Source organism: Siniperca chuatsi, linkage group LG18 (assembly GCF_020085105.1).
Source record: "Siniperca chuatsi isolate FFG_IHB_CAS linkage group LG18, ASM2008510v1, whole genome shotgun sequence".
Lineage (NCBI taxonomy): Eukaryota > Metazoa > Chordata > Actinopteri > Centrarchiformes > Sinipercidae > Siniperca > Siniperca chuatsi.
Window position 1 is genome coordinate 12,144,700 of NC_058059.1, and position 15,268 is coordinate 12,159,967.

General features: G+C 40.6%; 1 protein-coding gene across 5 annotated transcripts in view; it reads left to right on the forward strand.

Moving 5' to 3' along the window:
- Positions 1–15,268, forward strand: part of LOC122865936 (mediator of RNA polymerase II transcription subunit 13-like) — a 79,270-nt gene that overhangs the window by 50,589 nt on the left and 13,413 nt on the right. For 4 of the 5 annotated variants that reach the window (XM_044174983.1, XM_044174985.1, XM_044174986.1 and 1 more), the window contains exons 4-9: positions 980–1,063; positions 11,461–11,606; positions 12,428–12,634; positions 13,675–13,839; positions 14,437–14,593; positions 14,702–14,806. In XM_044174983.1, the coding sequence (XP_044030918.1) occupies positions 980–1,063; positions 11,461–11,606; positions 12,428–12,634; positions 13,675–13,839; positions 14,437–14,593; positions 14,702–14,806 (864 nt within the window). The remainder of the gene's footprint in view (positions 1–979; positions 1,064–11,460; positions 11,607–12,427; positions 12,635–13,674; positions 13,840–14,436; positions 14,594–14,701; positions 14,807–15,268) is intronic. The other variant, XM_044174984.1, reaches the window with a different exon arrangement.

Genomic DNA, 15,268 nt, shown 5'->3' on the forward strand with positions numbered 1-15,268 from the left:
ACAATACTGACCTCATTAAGAGGTTTGGGTATCAGGCATGATGTGATCAATCCACATTAAATACAGATTCTTTGTTAATGTAAAATTAATTGTTTCCAATAGAGAGAGAGGTCTTATGTGCAATGAGTAGCTATGGTCAGATTCGAAAACGTGTTGATGAGAATGCACCAAAGATGGTAGAGCTGGAGGTTGAAAGCTTTGGATAGCGCAACCTGGCTGAGTTGAGAGGAGTCCATAAAATCATTTTGTAATTCCTTGACCTGGGTCAGAGGCTCCAGCAGGGAATTCACTGGCACCTGCTCACAGAGACAAGTCAAAGTTGTGAGAGCGCTGAGTTTTGTCTGTGAAAGGAGGCTGAAATAAGGTTATGAAGTGCACAGATGGTGGGATAGCCAAATAGGGGGCATGACAACTGAACTGTTTGATGTGATCAAATTTTCATCTGATAAAAGAAAAGGTTTTTGAAAGCTATGTGTAAAAGTGCACACCACTTCAGGGTAAGCAGATTAGCAAGAAGATTAACTTTCCTTTTCCTGTGCACTTGTCATGAACTCCATATGTCAGCCTTTGCTCAGATGTCGGGACAGTCCCTGCTGCAGTTTATGAATAATTAGGAAAATCATAGAACAATTCAAACAGGCAAAGCGTCCAAGTTAAAGTCAGTATTCTGTTTCGCAGGTCTTGTGGCTTATTTTTGCTCCAGATCAAAAGTGATTTAACTTGTGCAAGGTCTACTAAATATAAAAACACATTAAACAGCTTTACTCATATAAGCTATGAAATTCACATCAAGGCCAGAAATGTAAATTATTGAAGCTGTCATTGAGAAACAGTCTGCAATGTAATGAAATCCTGTACATCATTGAATTGAATCAAAAGCTCTCTAAGCCTCACAAGAATACTGGAAATGTATTAAACGTATTGTTCATATATTTCTTTAAATGTTGGCTTCTCTTTTTTCTTCTCTTTACTGCCACAGATGTTTGATGGATAAGGGGTTTGTGAGGATTGGGAAGTGGTTCTTCAAGCCACATGAACTGGAAGAAAAGTCTTTGGGCAACAGGTAAGTAGAAGTTCCAACACATGCACACACACACACGGCTCATTGAGATATTATACTGTGCCCATGCGGTTTCATGTATGTTAGGCTGTGAGAAATACATGTGTGTGACCGTGTGTGTGTGAGCATGTCAAAGTGTGACACAGCTAGGCAGTGTGAATGGCTTTCATGTGATTCAGTACTTGTCGAGTCTCCTCTCCTTGATGTTCCAGCAGCTGGCTCGTGGTGTGAGACTATTAAAAACCAGGACAGTGAATGCTGGTGAGAGGTGAGAGCCGAGCTGAGTCGAGCTCTCGCAGTGCTCTCTCTCTGGGTGAGGGGAGGGTGGTTGTGTGTGTGTGTGTGTGTGTGTGTCAGTGTCATGCTGTGTAACTGTGTAGGGAGATGGACTGGAACAGAGTAAAAAGAGGGGTGGGTGTGATGACAGGAGCTCAACTATTATAGTTCCCTCTCACACATCGGTCTGCCCACTTCAGCTTTTCCTTCTGGTATTATATATATTCAAGTAAAAAGCTCCTCGGAAACCACTTGGCTGTCAAATGGCTCATTCTAGAAATATGTTGTTTGCTTATATGCAGCAAACACAAAAATCATCCTCAAGTTATATTTACTGTAGTTTTTGAACTGGAGAGCTGCAAATTTAATTGTCATTCAAATGTGGTGCAAATTAAGAGACGCACAGGAAACTTGCTGTACAAAGTTGCTGACACAAGTGCAGTCTGCTGCGATGTGCTGTAGCAAACTCAGGTTTAGCTGTTCAGAGCAGGTGGAAGTCCCTCAGTGAGGCACACTGCGTGACACCTCAAGAGAGTGTGTGTCACTTGTGTTGCGTATATATAGTGTTTTGAATAATAGTGTGAGGTAACCTGATAAGAAACCTGATGATTTTTTTTTTACCTAAAAGCACTCTCATGGTAAAATATGCTGCACATACAGGCAATAAATTAAAGGAAAAAAGACCTAAATAAATAAGTAGAGAAGCATAATGAATGCGGATGCTTCCATACAGGGCACGAGGGGTCACTGAATGGTTTGATGAGAGTGGAAAGGATGTGAATCATGTGTTATGCCTTCACAGTCAGATCAGATCTCAACCCAAATGAATAATATGGGAGATTTTGAAATGAATTGTCAGACAGTGCTCTCCACTGCCATCATCAAAACAACAAATGAGGGAATATCTTTTGAAATAAAGGTCTTCAATCCCTCTAATAGATTTCAAGTGACTTGTAGAATCTTTAACAAGAAGCATTGAAGCTGTTCTGGTGGCTCGTGGTGGCCCAACCATCTACACATACAGTATAAACTATACTAGCTTGTACGTTAGCTTATGTAAATGTGAGCGTATACATGGTTATGAAGTTTGTGCCCTATAAACACTACACTAGTTCTCAGACCATTTTTCACAATTGAGAATGACTTCCGGATGGGAGCCGAAACGTCTTGATTCTGAAAACAGTGTCCAGATGACTATGATTGAAACCTTTTCTACGATGAGACTACACTATATACTCCGCATGTCCACCAAACTCCTCACATTGTATCTCACACCCTCGCTGGCCACACAAGGTGACCCCCAACTCTAATTACCATGGTGACATTTGGTTGTGACATCTTTTACAGATTCTCTGTGTGCATTTTTTGGATGCATTATCCTGTTTGACAAGTGGACTTTGAAGAGAAAAGATAAGAGAAAATGAACAACAAAAAAATATTACGACCAAATACAACCAACATTAAAAGTTACCAAACGGGAGTGAAGCAGAGAGACATCACTGATAGATCAGTAAATAACATTTGTGTGGGAAGTAGGAAGGTGTGAAGACACTGGGTCCTGAGCGTGTGTGTGTGTGTGTGTGTGTGTGTGTGTGTGTGCATGCATAGTGTATGCACAAACATACGTTGATTTTAGACGTTCTGAAATTAAGCTCAGTGTTCGAATGAGTGCAGAGATTTCTGTGTGTGTGTGTGTCTCTTTTGCACATCATGTAATTCCTCTTCATTTTGACAGAATATGTTGTCAGCTGGTACGCCCCCTGCTGAGCCGACCCTGACTTGTTCTGTCTGTGAATTATTGAACGTCCTGGAAGGAGAGACAGAGAGAGAGAGAAACATTCTTGAACATGTAGACACAAACAAATACAAATCTTATGTAGATGTAGATGTATATAATTTGCACAACATTATGCACTAGTCATACTTTTTCATGCCTACACTCTGCGGCTGTCGCATGTGTCACGTTGTGTCAGTGAGCCATGATGTTTTTTCTTTCTACATGTCTCCACTGCTTCCTTCCAGCACACATGCAAACAAACATAATGTCCTAAATGCCCACACACACCATCCCTTGTTCCCAGAATAGCAGTGTTGCCTCACACTTGACAGTGTGAGCCTTAAGAACCCCTGCAGATCTCTTGCCATCAGTGTTTTCATGCCATGAGGGAACATTGCTCAGTTAGGCATACACTGACCTACTACCTCAGCTGTAACCAGCTCCTTTGTCTCTTCTTTACTCCCACACTGTGCCGTTTTATCCCCAACAGGGGGCGCTTCAGTGCTAATATTCATGCCATGCCCCCTTACCCGTGCCAACTCCTGTGCCTTGGCGCTGCTGCCTTTGTCAGGCTTATCTGGTGTTTATCTCGTATGTGTCCCCGGGGCACGGTGAGGATTGGCACATCCAGGACACATCCAAACCACCCTCCTCCCCCACTCCTCTCTCAGCACAACACTCGCGCTCTCTTTGTGTCTGAATGGGAGGAAAGCACTCTGGGTTGGTAACGGATTGCATCAGACGCTGAGGGGAGCGAGAGAGAGAGAGAGTTACAGGGATACAGAGAGAGTGTGAGAGAAGAGACACGAGAGAGAGGAAGAGCAGGGAGGAGGCTCAGTGTGTGTGGTGGGGAGGTGGGGATCCGAGAAGGTGGGGGGTCATAAATTAATCATTACTATAGGCGGCTGAATGGATGTATTAGAGGCTGTCTCTCTCATTAGTTCAGTCAATTCTATGCATGCCAAGTACAGTACCCAGTATATGTGTTAATCTAGGTGCTTTTATTCGCTGTAATGGACATATACTAATGCATAAATAATGTTGATATTTTAGTGTAACAGAGCTGTCCTCTGGAACTTGACCATGAAACAGAAACAAGTTGCATTGCCTGTGTAAACTACTTAAAAAATAAAGAAATCCTTACCTGACCTGAGAGAACAGCTTTTTTAAAATTATAATACAAGTTGTCTCCTCTCCTCTCCTTTCCTCTCCTCAGGGACCAATGACATTGAGATATTAGCCATCTCCTAGGCAACAAACATTTGGTGTTAGGCCACATCACAAGGTCATAGAATCTCCAGAAATAACCCCCCCAAAATATGAAAAACATTTCCTCTTTTCTCACCCCTGTTCCTCTATGCTCCACATTTTACCAACTACTGTGCATGCATCTCTGATTAGACATGTGCAATAAATTTACTGATGGCAAGATTGTTTGTTTATTTTTCTTTGCATAATTAAAATAGCATGGTAAATTGATATGTGCAAGGGAGGAAGGAAGTGTGTGTGTGTGTGGGTGGGTGGGGGAGATGTTATTGTACAAAGTCCTCCCTAATATGAAGAATCTTCCATTCAATCATAATCATAAACATTTATAATTATTAATTATTTAAAAAATGCCAACTGGTTTGGTTAAATCTTTCCCCAGTGCTATCAGAGGCTTAAAAAAACGTGAACTCTCAGTTGCAATACGTGAGAGAAAGAAAGTCACATGCTTCTACCTCATTTAGCCTTTGTTCTTCATCTTCATTCAAAACAATGTGATATGTTTTATGCAACATGATGCTAATGTATTAATAGTTTGGCAGATAAAAAAGATAGAAAGATAGAAATAAAATAAAATTAAAGACCTTTAAGGCTTAAATACTTTTCAGTTATCTGATGTTAGTTAAAAATTAGTTTTTTGTAACTTTTATCATCAAAAAAAGATTATTGACCGTGATGACCATGATGTGTAAAATAGTTGATGGGTGAAAGGTGTAAGATCCCAGAAGTGGTATATGGTCTGAAGATTTTGTGGTTCACTGGGGCCAGCTGATTATTTTACTGGTTACAAAGATGACTGACATGAGTGGCGGAATGATAGATGGAAACTTGTGGACTGACTGGCAGACAGATGGATAAGGCTTAATGAGTTACTGACTGAATGAATGGTGGACTGGTGGACTGAAATACTCTGTGACTAGCTTATAAAGACCAGCTGTGAAAAAATGCTCTAATAAAAGTTAAAGGGTTTTGGATTTAGAGCTTTAGGATTTAGAAAGAGGTTTTTTTTCCAGCGAGTTGAATGGGAAATTCTTAATTCATTTATGTAGTGTTTTCACTGTGTCTTTCAATATTTCAGTCAGTAAATACTTGTTAGTAGAGCCATTAAGACATCCCATTCATTGTTCCTCTTGATTACACCGCCATCCATACTTTAGTTTTGCAGTCAACTACTTCTGACAAACTTGAAACTAGAAACCCCATTCAAACACCAAGATGTTGAGCTCATTCATAGAAATTTAAAATGGAAGACAATGGTAGGAACATTCAAACCTACTTTGTTCAGAACTCTTTATAGTTCTTCAGATCACCATGACCATACTACTTAATTTGCTGAAACGTGCTGGCTCCTTACAATAAAATGTTCCATAGTTTCAGGTGTTCCACAAATGTTTGAAAAATTAAATGTATGGTTTCTGCAGAGCAATAGGAAGGTGCGTTGTGTTCAGGTGGTGGTTCACGTCAGAAGAAACTCCTGTCTTGGCATTTTTGCAAAGAATCCAGATCAAAGACCCTACTATATTATATTACTGAAATGCATGTGTGTGTGTAGGAAAAAAAACAATAAAAACCGTAACACCACTTTAGCAGTCATTGGTGAATTTGACTATTACTATAATTGTGCTTCAGTCCATCAGCAGTAAAAAGAAGAGAAAGAAGCCACTGGAAAATCCACTGTATTTAAATGCAGCAGCTTTGGTCTATGCAGTGGCTCATTGATTGACTGCGTGCCCTGTGAGCCATAAAAATATTAATGTACTACAGGGGAATGAAACAGTATCTGATGCTGTGTCATGTTAATAAAGTCATCCCCCCCCCACTATTAAGATAAAAGTTCAGGAGTACCACCCTTTCATTCATAAGTACCCTTGTTAAATATTTGGATTACTGAAAAATTTGCATATACTCCTTTGAAACATGCTGTTCTATGTGTCTTGGGCCTCCCTCAAGAAAAAAAGCAACGAACACTATCCCCCAGATTTCTAATATTACCAGGTAAAACCACAGAGAGTGAGAAGGAAGAGAAAAAAACACATAGATCAATGGAGAGGATGGTGATACATCACAGCATTAGCCTACCAACAGATCCTTTTCCTCTTTTTTAATTAGGACCACAGCTATGAAGGTAGAAGCCTGTGGTAGCTCGCACTGATGTTCTTACTGAGGTTAGCAACTTAATCTTTTCCACATGGCAGCAATTGTGTGGGAATAACCCACTGACAAAGTATTCACAGTCATTCTCTGCTGTCTTTCAGGACTAACAAGAAATCTAATCTCAATTGCAATAGTATGAAATTGTTTCTGCCCTTCTTGTGCTCATAAAAAGGGCAATGAGTGTGTCCCTGAGCATGGCACCTTTTTCATTGTGAATCCATATAAATAGTCGGAGCAGTGTTTGTGCACAAACATTGTGATAGCAACACTGGCTAAAACCACCCACTTGGGGCCACTGAATAGCTGACTACATCCCCCTTATGCTTGCATTAAAGGAGCTATATGTAACAATATAGGTTTAAAACATAAAATACACAAAAATGAACTAAAACTGTCAACAGAATGTGAAGAAATCACAGTTATGACATTATGTCAAAGATGTCTGTGTGTTGTGTTGCAGAGCTATGTACTGAAGATAGCCTGCTAACCAGCTAGCCTCGATCTGTCCTGTCTTCTTTGTACCTCAAGAAGCGATAGTGAGTCACTGTAGCGTCTCAGTCCAACAACGCCAAGGTGGTTTTCATGCTGGGTTTGGCTCCTGGCATCCCCTGACCCTGCCGTAACCCCCGCTCAGGACTCCGGAGGTGGGTGCTGACTGATGCCCAACCTTTCTCTCACTTCACGCCTCTCCTGTCCTGTCTTCGTTGTCCCCAGAGTCTAGAGTCTTGGTCAGAGCCGCTGTGAATCACCTCGGTACTATATTTCCTGTTGTCAAACTGGCATCCTTTGGTCTCGGATGCTGTGTTCGGTCCCGGTCCGGACGTGCTAACTGGGAGACTGCTAAGCCCGGTTCCGTTGCCCGCTCACCCGGCTCCGCTTTTGGTGCTCATTCTGGCGCCGATCCTCGCCAGCATTCCCTGCTGGGTCTTCCCTGCCCCAGACCTGAAAACCTCTTCCTGCTGGCGGTCCAAAGCTCCTCTGCTAGCAGTGTAAATGCCAACACTCCCCGTTACTCCGAACTCCCAGTCCATGCAGAGTCAGAGAGCAATAGGACCGCTAGCTTCACGGCTAACTGAGCTAACAAGCTAATGGCAGCTACAGTTAGCAGCGGTTACTCTGGTGACATGCTGCCCCTATTTGTTTGGAGTATGAATTCGACAGGTGGCCAATTCTTACATATTGTACCTTTAATACTGGTGAACATGCAGGAACATATGCACACACCTGCATAAGTCTGAGAGTATTATGCATGTTTGGTAGGATTTGTTTGTATGGAATAAACGTACTGTGCCAGTGCAGTGGAAGGACTTTTACAGTATGTGTTTACATGCTGCTCACAAGAACTTACAAGAGGGTAAACATCCTCTACATCGGTCCTCATACACCAGAGCCGTGTCTACACTCTTGTGTTTCCAAGAGATGTGTTCAGATTATGTAGGAAGGGTTAGGCAGCGAGAAGGATGAAGATAACTCATAATAGTGCTGCTGTGGTGGCAGATAATTTAAGGTACAGATTAAGGAGATTAATCCCCCACATTTGAGAGAATCTAAGGAAATGCTATCATGCCTGCTTAGTGAATTTGACTGTAGTTAATGATATCTAAACACAGTTATCACATCATGGGCTTTAGATGCCTCTAACAATGGAGATAGAAGCTTTGTGTGAACATGGTTGTTTTACCGCTTATTGCTTTCTATCTCCCTCAATCTAATCTTGTTTTTTTTTTTTTTCCCAACTGGGTTAGACATGAGACAGAGTATCCCGACAACCAAGATAACCATTGTTATTTTGTGTGCATGCGATTGCACAGATGCATGTGTGTCAAGTCCATGATGCATGTCGGACATTAACTGGCTCCCCTGTTGACTAGCTGGATGGTAGTGTTGTGATGGGGTGAAAAGACACATGTTGTCACATGAACCCAACACAGTCGCTTTACCTTTTTTTCAGTGGCAAACATGTATGTGATATACATATGTTATGATGACTGCAGGTTGATGTGCGTGCGTTGGTGTCTCCCTCTACATGTACACACTCACATGCATATATATACATATTTGCACACATCTGATAGCCTAAATTTACCTGAATTCTTGCTGTTAACGCTGTCATATAAGGCACATACCTTACATATGAAGCTAAATGAAATAGACACACACACACGTGATGTGTCTGTGTGTTCTCCGGCTCTGCATTCCCTGATTGATTTCACCATAAAATTGTGCTCAGTAGCCACCCATTAAAACTCTGATCTCATCGATATGTGTGCAGCAATTGCAGTGCGTGGCACTGAATTATTCACCTCCTCCTTTTTCTCTCGCACTCGTTTTTCTCTCACTCCTCATTTTATACTGTATCTTTCTTTCCTTGTCCCCCTAATTTCCTCTCTATCCTTCTATTTTCCCTTTTCGTCTCAGTCTTATTCATGCGTTTCCTTGATTTGTCTACCTCTAGTGCTTACTCTGTTTCCATCTTCTTCTATTGCTGTCTTTCTTTCTTCTCTGCTCTTCCTCCTCTCACTCTTCTTCTTCTTTTTCTCACTCCCCCCCTTCTCTCCAACTCCTCTCTCTATCTCTCTCCAGTACTGTCAGCCCTGAGGCGAGTCTCAGCCATCACTCCTCTTCATTTATTAATACCTGTACTCATACAGCCCAGCACACACAGCTGCCTCTGTCTCTGTCTGTTCTCACACACACACACACTTGCCGACTGCACAAATGTCCCCGAGGATGCAAGGAGCCCACTGTGTCTACACACTCACACCCGCTTACTGTGCAGAAAAATGCCCTTTGTAAAAGGACAGGGAGCATCAATCTCCCAGCTGCGTCAGCCTACAGTTTGATGCTCTTTTTGTAATTCTGCTTTTCCCTGACTCGCATTTAATTTCAATTTATTGTGAAATTAAATGCATCATATGTCATAATTGTTGCACATTAGTTATTGGTTAGATTGATTGCTTGTAAAGTTTATCAATTGTAAATGTTTACCCAACTGAACTTTCCCTCTAATACGCAATATTAAATGACTTTTTGGGCTTCGCTTTGTAATAACGTTTATGTATAGAAGAATTAATTGAGAGCACCAAAGTGAACAATTCTTTATTAGCACACAGTTAATTCCAGCTGAAATATAAAAGGTGTCCAGCCACTAATTCTTTTGGATCGCTGTCTGATTTGAAGACAGCGAAAGAGAGACGACGATACAAACAGAAGAGATGATTTCCAACAGTGATTCCCTGCTATTTGGCCAGAGCTGTGGTTTTACGAGGGGTCTTAAGGGAGTCGTGTTTTTGTACACACATCAGTCCCTATCAGTGCACTCACATCTCATAAAAAATATACAATAACAATATAAACAGAATTATCAACACGAGGGAAATAAATTCTAATGGATGCTTCATTTTACAGCCTTATTTAATCTGTGTGGGGCTGTGAATAGAAAGTGTAACATAGTGAAATACAAACAATTTATCAATCAATCAACCAATTAGTCAGCCTATGAAAAAAATATAAAAAGACTTACTAACGTAGTTGTGTCTAGCCGTATAGGTAAATTAATTTATGAAGAATCAGTGCAAACACAGTAGATAATTGGAGCATGTGGCATTGTGACTGCATATGTGCATGGCAGTTAGCTGCACTGGCACTCTTGACTTGCAGCTGTTCTCCTTAGCTTCCCCATGCAGCTATATATAGCTCTTCATATGGTGTAATGATGCACTGAGGACAACGTTGGAGGGGAGTAACATTGAAAGCATTTTGACTCGTGTTGTAGATATGTGAACTGTGGGGATGATAGACCAGGGCTGTGTGTGTGTGAGAAAGAGAGAGAGAGAGAGAGAGAGAAAGAGAGAGAGAGAGAGAGAAAGTGTGGTTGTGTGCCTGTTTGTCGCAGGCTTGTGCATGCATATGTTTGGGCTTTAGCTCTGCTCTCCCTCCTGTGATTGTGCAGACCTGTGTCCAAACCACCTGTTATGAGGGTGTGTTTTTTTCTCCAGGAGCATCAGGAATGTTTATGAAGCAGAGATATTTGGCCTCTTCTCTCTTTGGGTGCACTCAGCGCCATCTGGAGGCCGTCACAGTCACCGGCACAAGATATTTGTTCTCCCTCAAGACCGTGTTTAGTTCTGCCCATGAGTGACTGTGGAACTGGCCATTTTATTGAATTTGATGATCCATTACAGCTCAAATGGAGGTCCAGCTCCCTCAGGGCAAAGGAGATATTGCATAGGCAGCAGGGTAATCACAAGGAGATTACAGTACCTGCTGACTTTATTGTCAGGCTGAAATATATAAACCAAGGTGGTAAGGAGCTTTATAGATTAAAAATATACATCAGTGAAGCCGTCTTGGTAGTTAATGGTGTCCAGCCCGCCCACTGGTATATAGATTGCAATAAGGCCCCAACAGTTACTCCTCTGTGATTAAAAAAAAAAAAAGAAATGTATGATGAACTATGCCTGGGCTGTGTAATAAAGAGAGCACTGCATATGTAAACATGTAGTCACCACAATCAGTCATAGCAAATGAGGATTTATACCTGCAATAAGGAGCCCATGTGGGAAATGTTGAAGATGATCAATGTAGGTAGAGCTTAGCTAGGCTTTTACAAAGAGACATTCTGAGCATGTTCTCTAAATTGCTGTTTCGAGAAAAGCACTCATCATCTGTCATGTTGTACATTTGTTTTTCAACAGATGTGATTTATGAGTTTATTTAATCTCAAATTTAGATTCAGTTTAAATCTAAATTTAATTATGTTCACGGTTGTGAAGGTAAATTCAATTGGACAAAGAGAGCTGTTTCTGTAGCTGATTTTGTTCACATCGTTTTATGATCAGCTCACTGTACACACACACAGGCGATATAAACACCACATTCCTGTCCTGGTCTCATCCTCTAAACCTTTACTGTCTTCTGTCCACAGTGAACACCTATCATGCTCCTTCTCCTTCTTCCTTCACGGGGAGAGCAACGTGTGCACGAGTGTGGAGATCGCCCAGCACCAGCCTGCATACCACATCACAGAACACCACATCCACCTCGCACAGGCCTCCATCACACCAGTACAAGGTAATACCACAAACCCGTTGTTTTCTTCTATGGCTTATGTACACAGAACAAAACAAAAATGATGTTCAGTGAGCATGCACTGCGATGAAGTACAGCCAGAAATGTGTTACATTACTGATGAACACGTACAATACAACGCGCCATGGACGTGCTGGGACGTATTCAGATCCTTTACTTAAGTAAAAGTAACATTACCACATTATATAAATATTCCATTACAAGCAAAAGTCTTGCATTGAAAGTTAAAATATGTAAGTATTATTAACAAAATGTACTTAAAGTATCAAAAGTAAAAGTACTCAATGGAGAAAAATGGCCCCTGTGAGTGTTATGCTATTACATATTATATTATTGGATTATTATTACTGATGAAATAATGTGTAAGTAGAACTTTACTGTGGTAGTTAGTCAAGGTGGAACGAATTTGAACTATATTATATACTTTTCGTACAATATTTCTTGTAGTGGAGTAGAAGTATAAAATAGCATAAAAGGAAATATTTAAGTAAAGTATGAGTACCTCAAAAATTATACTTAAGTTAATTACTTGAGTAAATATACATAGTTACATTTCACCACTGCAAATCAGTAGTTATGTTCCTTATTTTATGAAGAATACATAAGCTTCTTGTCTCGTACTTGTTATTGGCTAAAACAGAAATACTGGCAATCATATCATAACATAAAATTAGGTTATTTATGGGAAAAGTTAAGGGAACCTTCTGAAAACTTCTTTTTTGTTTGTGTTTACCATTCACCTCCTCAGTGCGTATTTTTGTTGTGCAATATAATGAAATGATATCTGTTTTATTCGTCTGCAGTGATCCTGAGTCCATACGGTCTGAGCGGCACTCTGACAGGTCAGGCCTACAAGATGAGTGACCCAGCGGCTCGGAAGCTGATGGAGGAGTGGAGCTACTTCTATCCCATGGTACTTCAGCAGAAAGAGGGAAGTGGAGAAAAGGAAAAAGAAGAAGCAAGCCAGGCCTATGATCACAACTGTCACGTGGCAGTGGAGGTTATCGTGGGTATGGAAAAAGTCTACATGTTTGTTAAATTTAAGAGAGTGTGGAACAGGAAAAATGCGTCTACAGTCGCAGAATTTACTGCTTTATGGAAAAAAACAGAATTGTTTATGGTTTTTAAAATTATTGCATTCTTTATAGTCATTAGATTTAGCCTTTCTGACTGCAGTCTTGCTGATATTTCTCAAAAACACCAGCTTTTAAAATTCTATTTGGATGTCAGAGAAGTATCCAGTTACATATTTATTCTCATGCACAATTACAAATAGACGCGCAAAGCATTTTGGATATAATTTGGTAGTTTGCTACTCAGCCATGTTTCAGAAAGTGTGATGATATTTAGTTTGTGCAAGGCAACCCATGCCAAGTAAATCCATTTATGGTACAAGGCTCCTAATATTAATGTGTATAATTTTAAACCCTTTAATATTTTCCTAAAGCAAACAGCGAGGGGAGTAAAATCACATTGATTTGCCTCGGTCTCCTTGTAGGCTCCCAGGCAGTTTGAGCTGAGGTATTAGTGGATGGGGTGCTATTGAAGTGTTCTTTGGCTGAAATGATCCTCACAGTCTTTTAGCACATCTCAGAGTGGAAAGGGAGAGCACTGGAAAGACAAGGAAGTTGAGGTAAAAGCCCCAGGGAGTTATTCTAATAGCTTTGTCTAATCAGTCTAAACCCACAGCGTTGGTTTGACCTGATTATAATCAAAACTCTTAAAAGGAAGAGTCTGTCTTGTCTTTGTTGCCTGAAATGATAGTGAAGAAGTGAGTGTGAAGGGATTTAAGATTATGTTTTTATATGAGCAGTGAGTGAGAAATTGTGCGATTACATTAATGGATAAGGAGCAGGAGCAAGGAGCATACTATATAGCTACTGTACTTGTGGCCAGTTATAAATGTCTTGTACATATATCATTTTCTTTCTGATTCCTACAAATGGTGCTCATTTTTGACAGTTTCAGTAAACCTTGCAGTTAAAAATGAGCAGCAGCCCCTCCTGTTGCTTCATAAAAGTGAATAATGCCCTTGTTTTTGTCTCCTTAGGTGGAGTAAGGATGACCTACCCAGCTGCTTTAGTGCTGATTGCCCAGGGGGACCTACCAGTGGAGCAGCCTCCACCTGTTCCTGCAGCTCAAGGCCTCAACAGGGAGCCAAACCACTGCAGCGTGCCGCTCACACCGCCAACGTCACCGCAGCAGCCCTGCTCAGGTAACAAATACACACACAGACGCACTAACCTGCAGCACATTACACACAACATTATGCATACATGTTTACATGTTGAAACATCACAGAAACTGAACTCCATTCATTTAAACCACTCAACAGACCACTGAACACACAAAATCTGACAAGAAATACATTGAAAAGTCAGGTTTATTCCTCAGTAAAAATGTTCTTCAGTATTCATTCTTAGTTCACTCTCTAAATATGCCAGCAGACACTAATTTAATCTGATATAAACAGAAAGCAAATAAAAAAAAACAAAATACCGTAAATTAGGTACATTAATATCAAGAATAAATCAAATATAAATGATGTAGCTGCAGGCAGTTAATGAATTTCAGCATTTTACCAACATTTAATTACATAAGCCTTAAGCATTACATCAGTTGAAATCTTTTTCTCTGGCTCTGTAAAATTTCAAGTATGAACCCATAATTTACATACCCATTAACAAATAAAGATTAAAAAAATAAAGACGGTGCTTGGTTTTTTGAGGAGATGGTAGATGGAGGCTAAACTAAGCCAAATCTAATCGTTCTTTAAAATTCTCCGAATCTGTTCCACCCTTCATCTTTTCAGCAGACAGTGGCTTTGTGACCTCCGTCTCCAGTGTCCCCACACCAGACAGCAGCATGGGGGTCACCAGCATCAGCCCAAAGCATTCTGGGAAGAAGCTAACCTGTCAGGTAGTCCATCAGGCCTGGAGGGAATGCTATCTCACCCAGCCTCAGAACGTGTAAGTTAAACCATTGCTGAGTTTGTTTCCTCTGTGTGGTGTGATTATTACTGAAGTGCACTGATGCAGTTGAGCTGGTGCCCTCATGGATCTGTTTGTTCCCTGCAGACCGAATCAGCCAACTGACGTGACGTCTAAGAAGGAAGTGCCAAATGGAGTAACCACGTGGGACTTCAATGATCTGGGAGCGAGAGCGTCCTGCAGCTGCTCCAGGTACCACAGAGCTGCACCCAAGCTGTTCATTATCATTATACTTCTATGTACAGTATCTGAGCTTTGTGTTCATGTTTAATACAAAAGACATATTTATATTAAAAGCCTTTTTCAAGCCAGATGCTCCAATTAAGACTTTGTTCAGGGATTTTTTTAACTTACAACAATGTCAACATACTACAGTCTAAAAACAAACAAACAAAAAAAACTAAGTAAGATACTGTAATTAATGCAATTTGAATGTCCCATAACCTATATGAGAATGCTGCTCAAGTGTCAGAGCACAGTCTAAAATTAAATAAAACCATAGACTAATTCTGCTCAGCAGAAAAGAGACACTGCTGTGTAGCTAACCAAAATTTTTCATCTAAAAAACAAGACATTACAGCTGTCAGAAAGGGCTTTACTGCCTGACTTGTTATAAGAACAATGAACGGGACCTGGTGGTTTTTGAAACTCTCA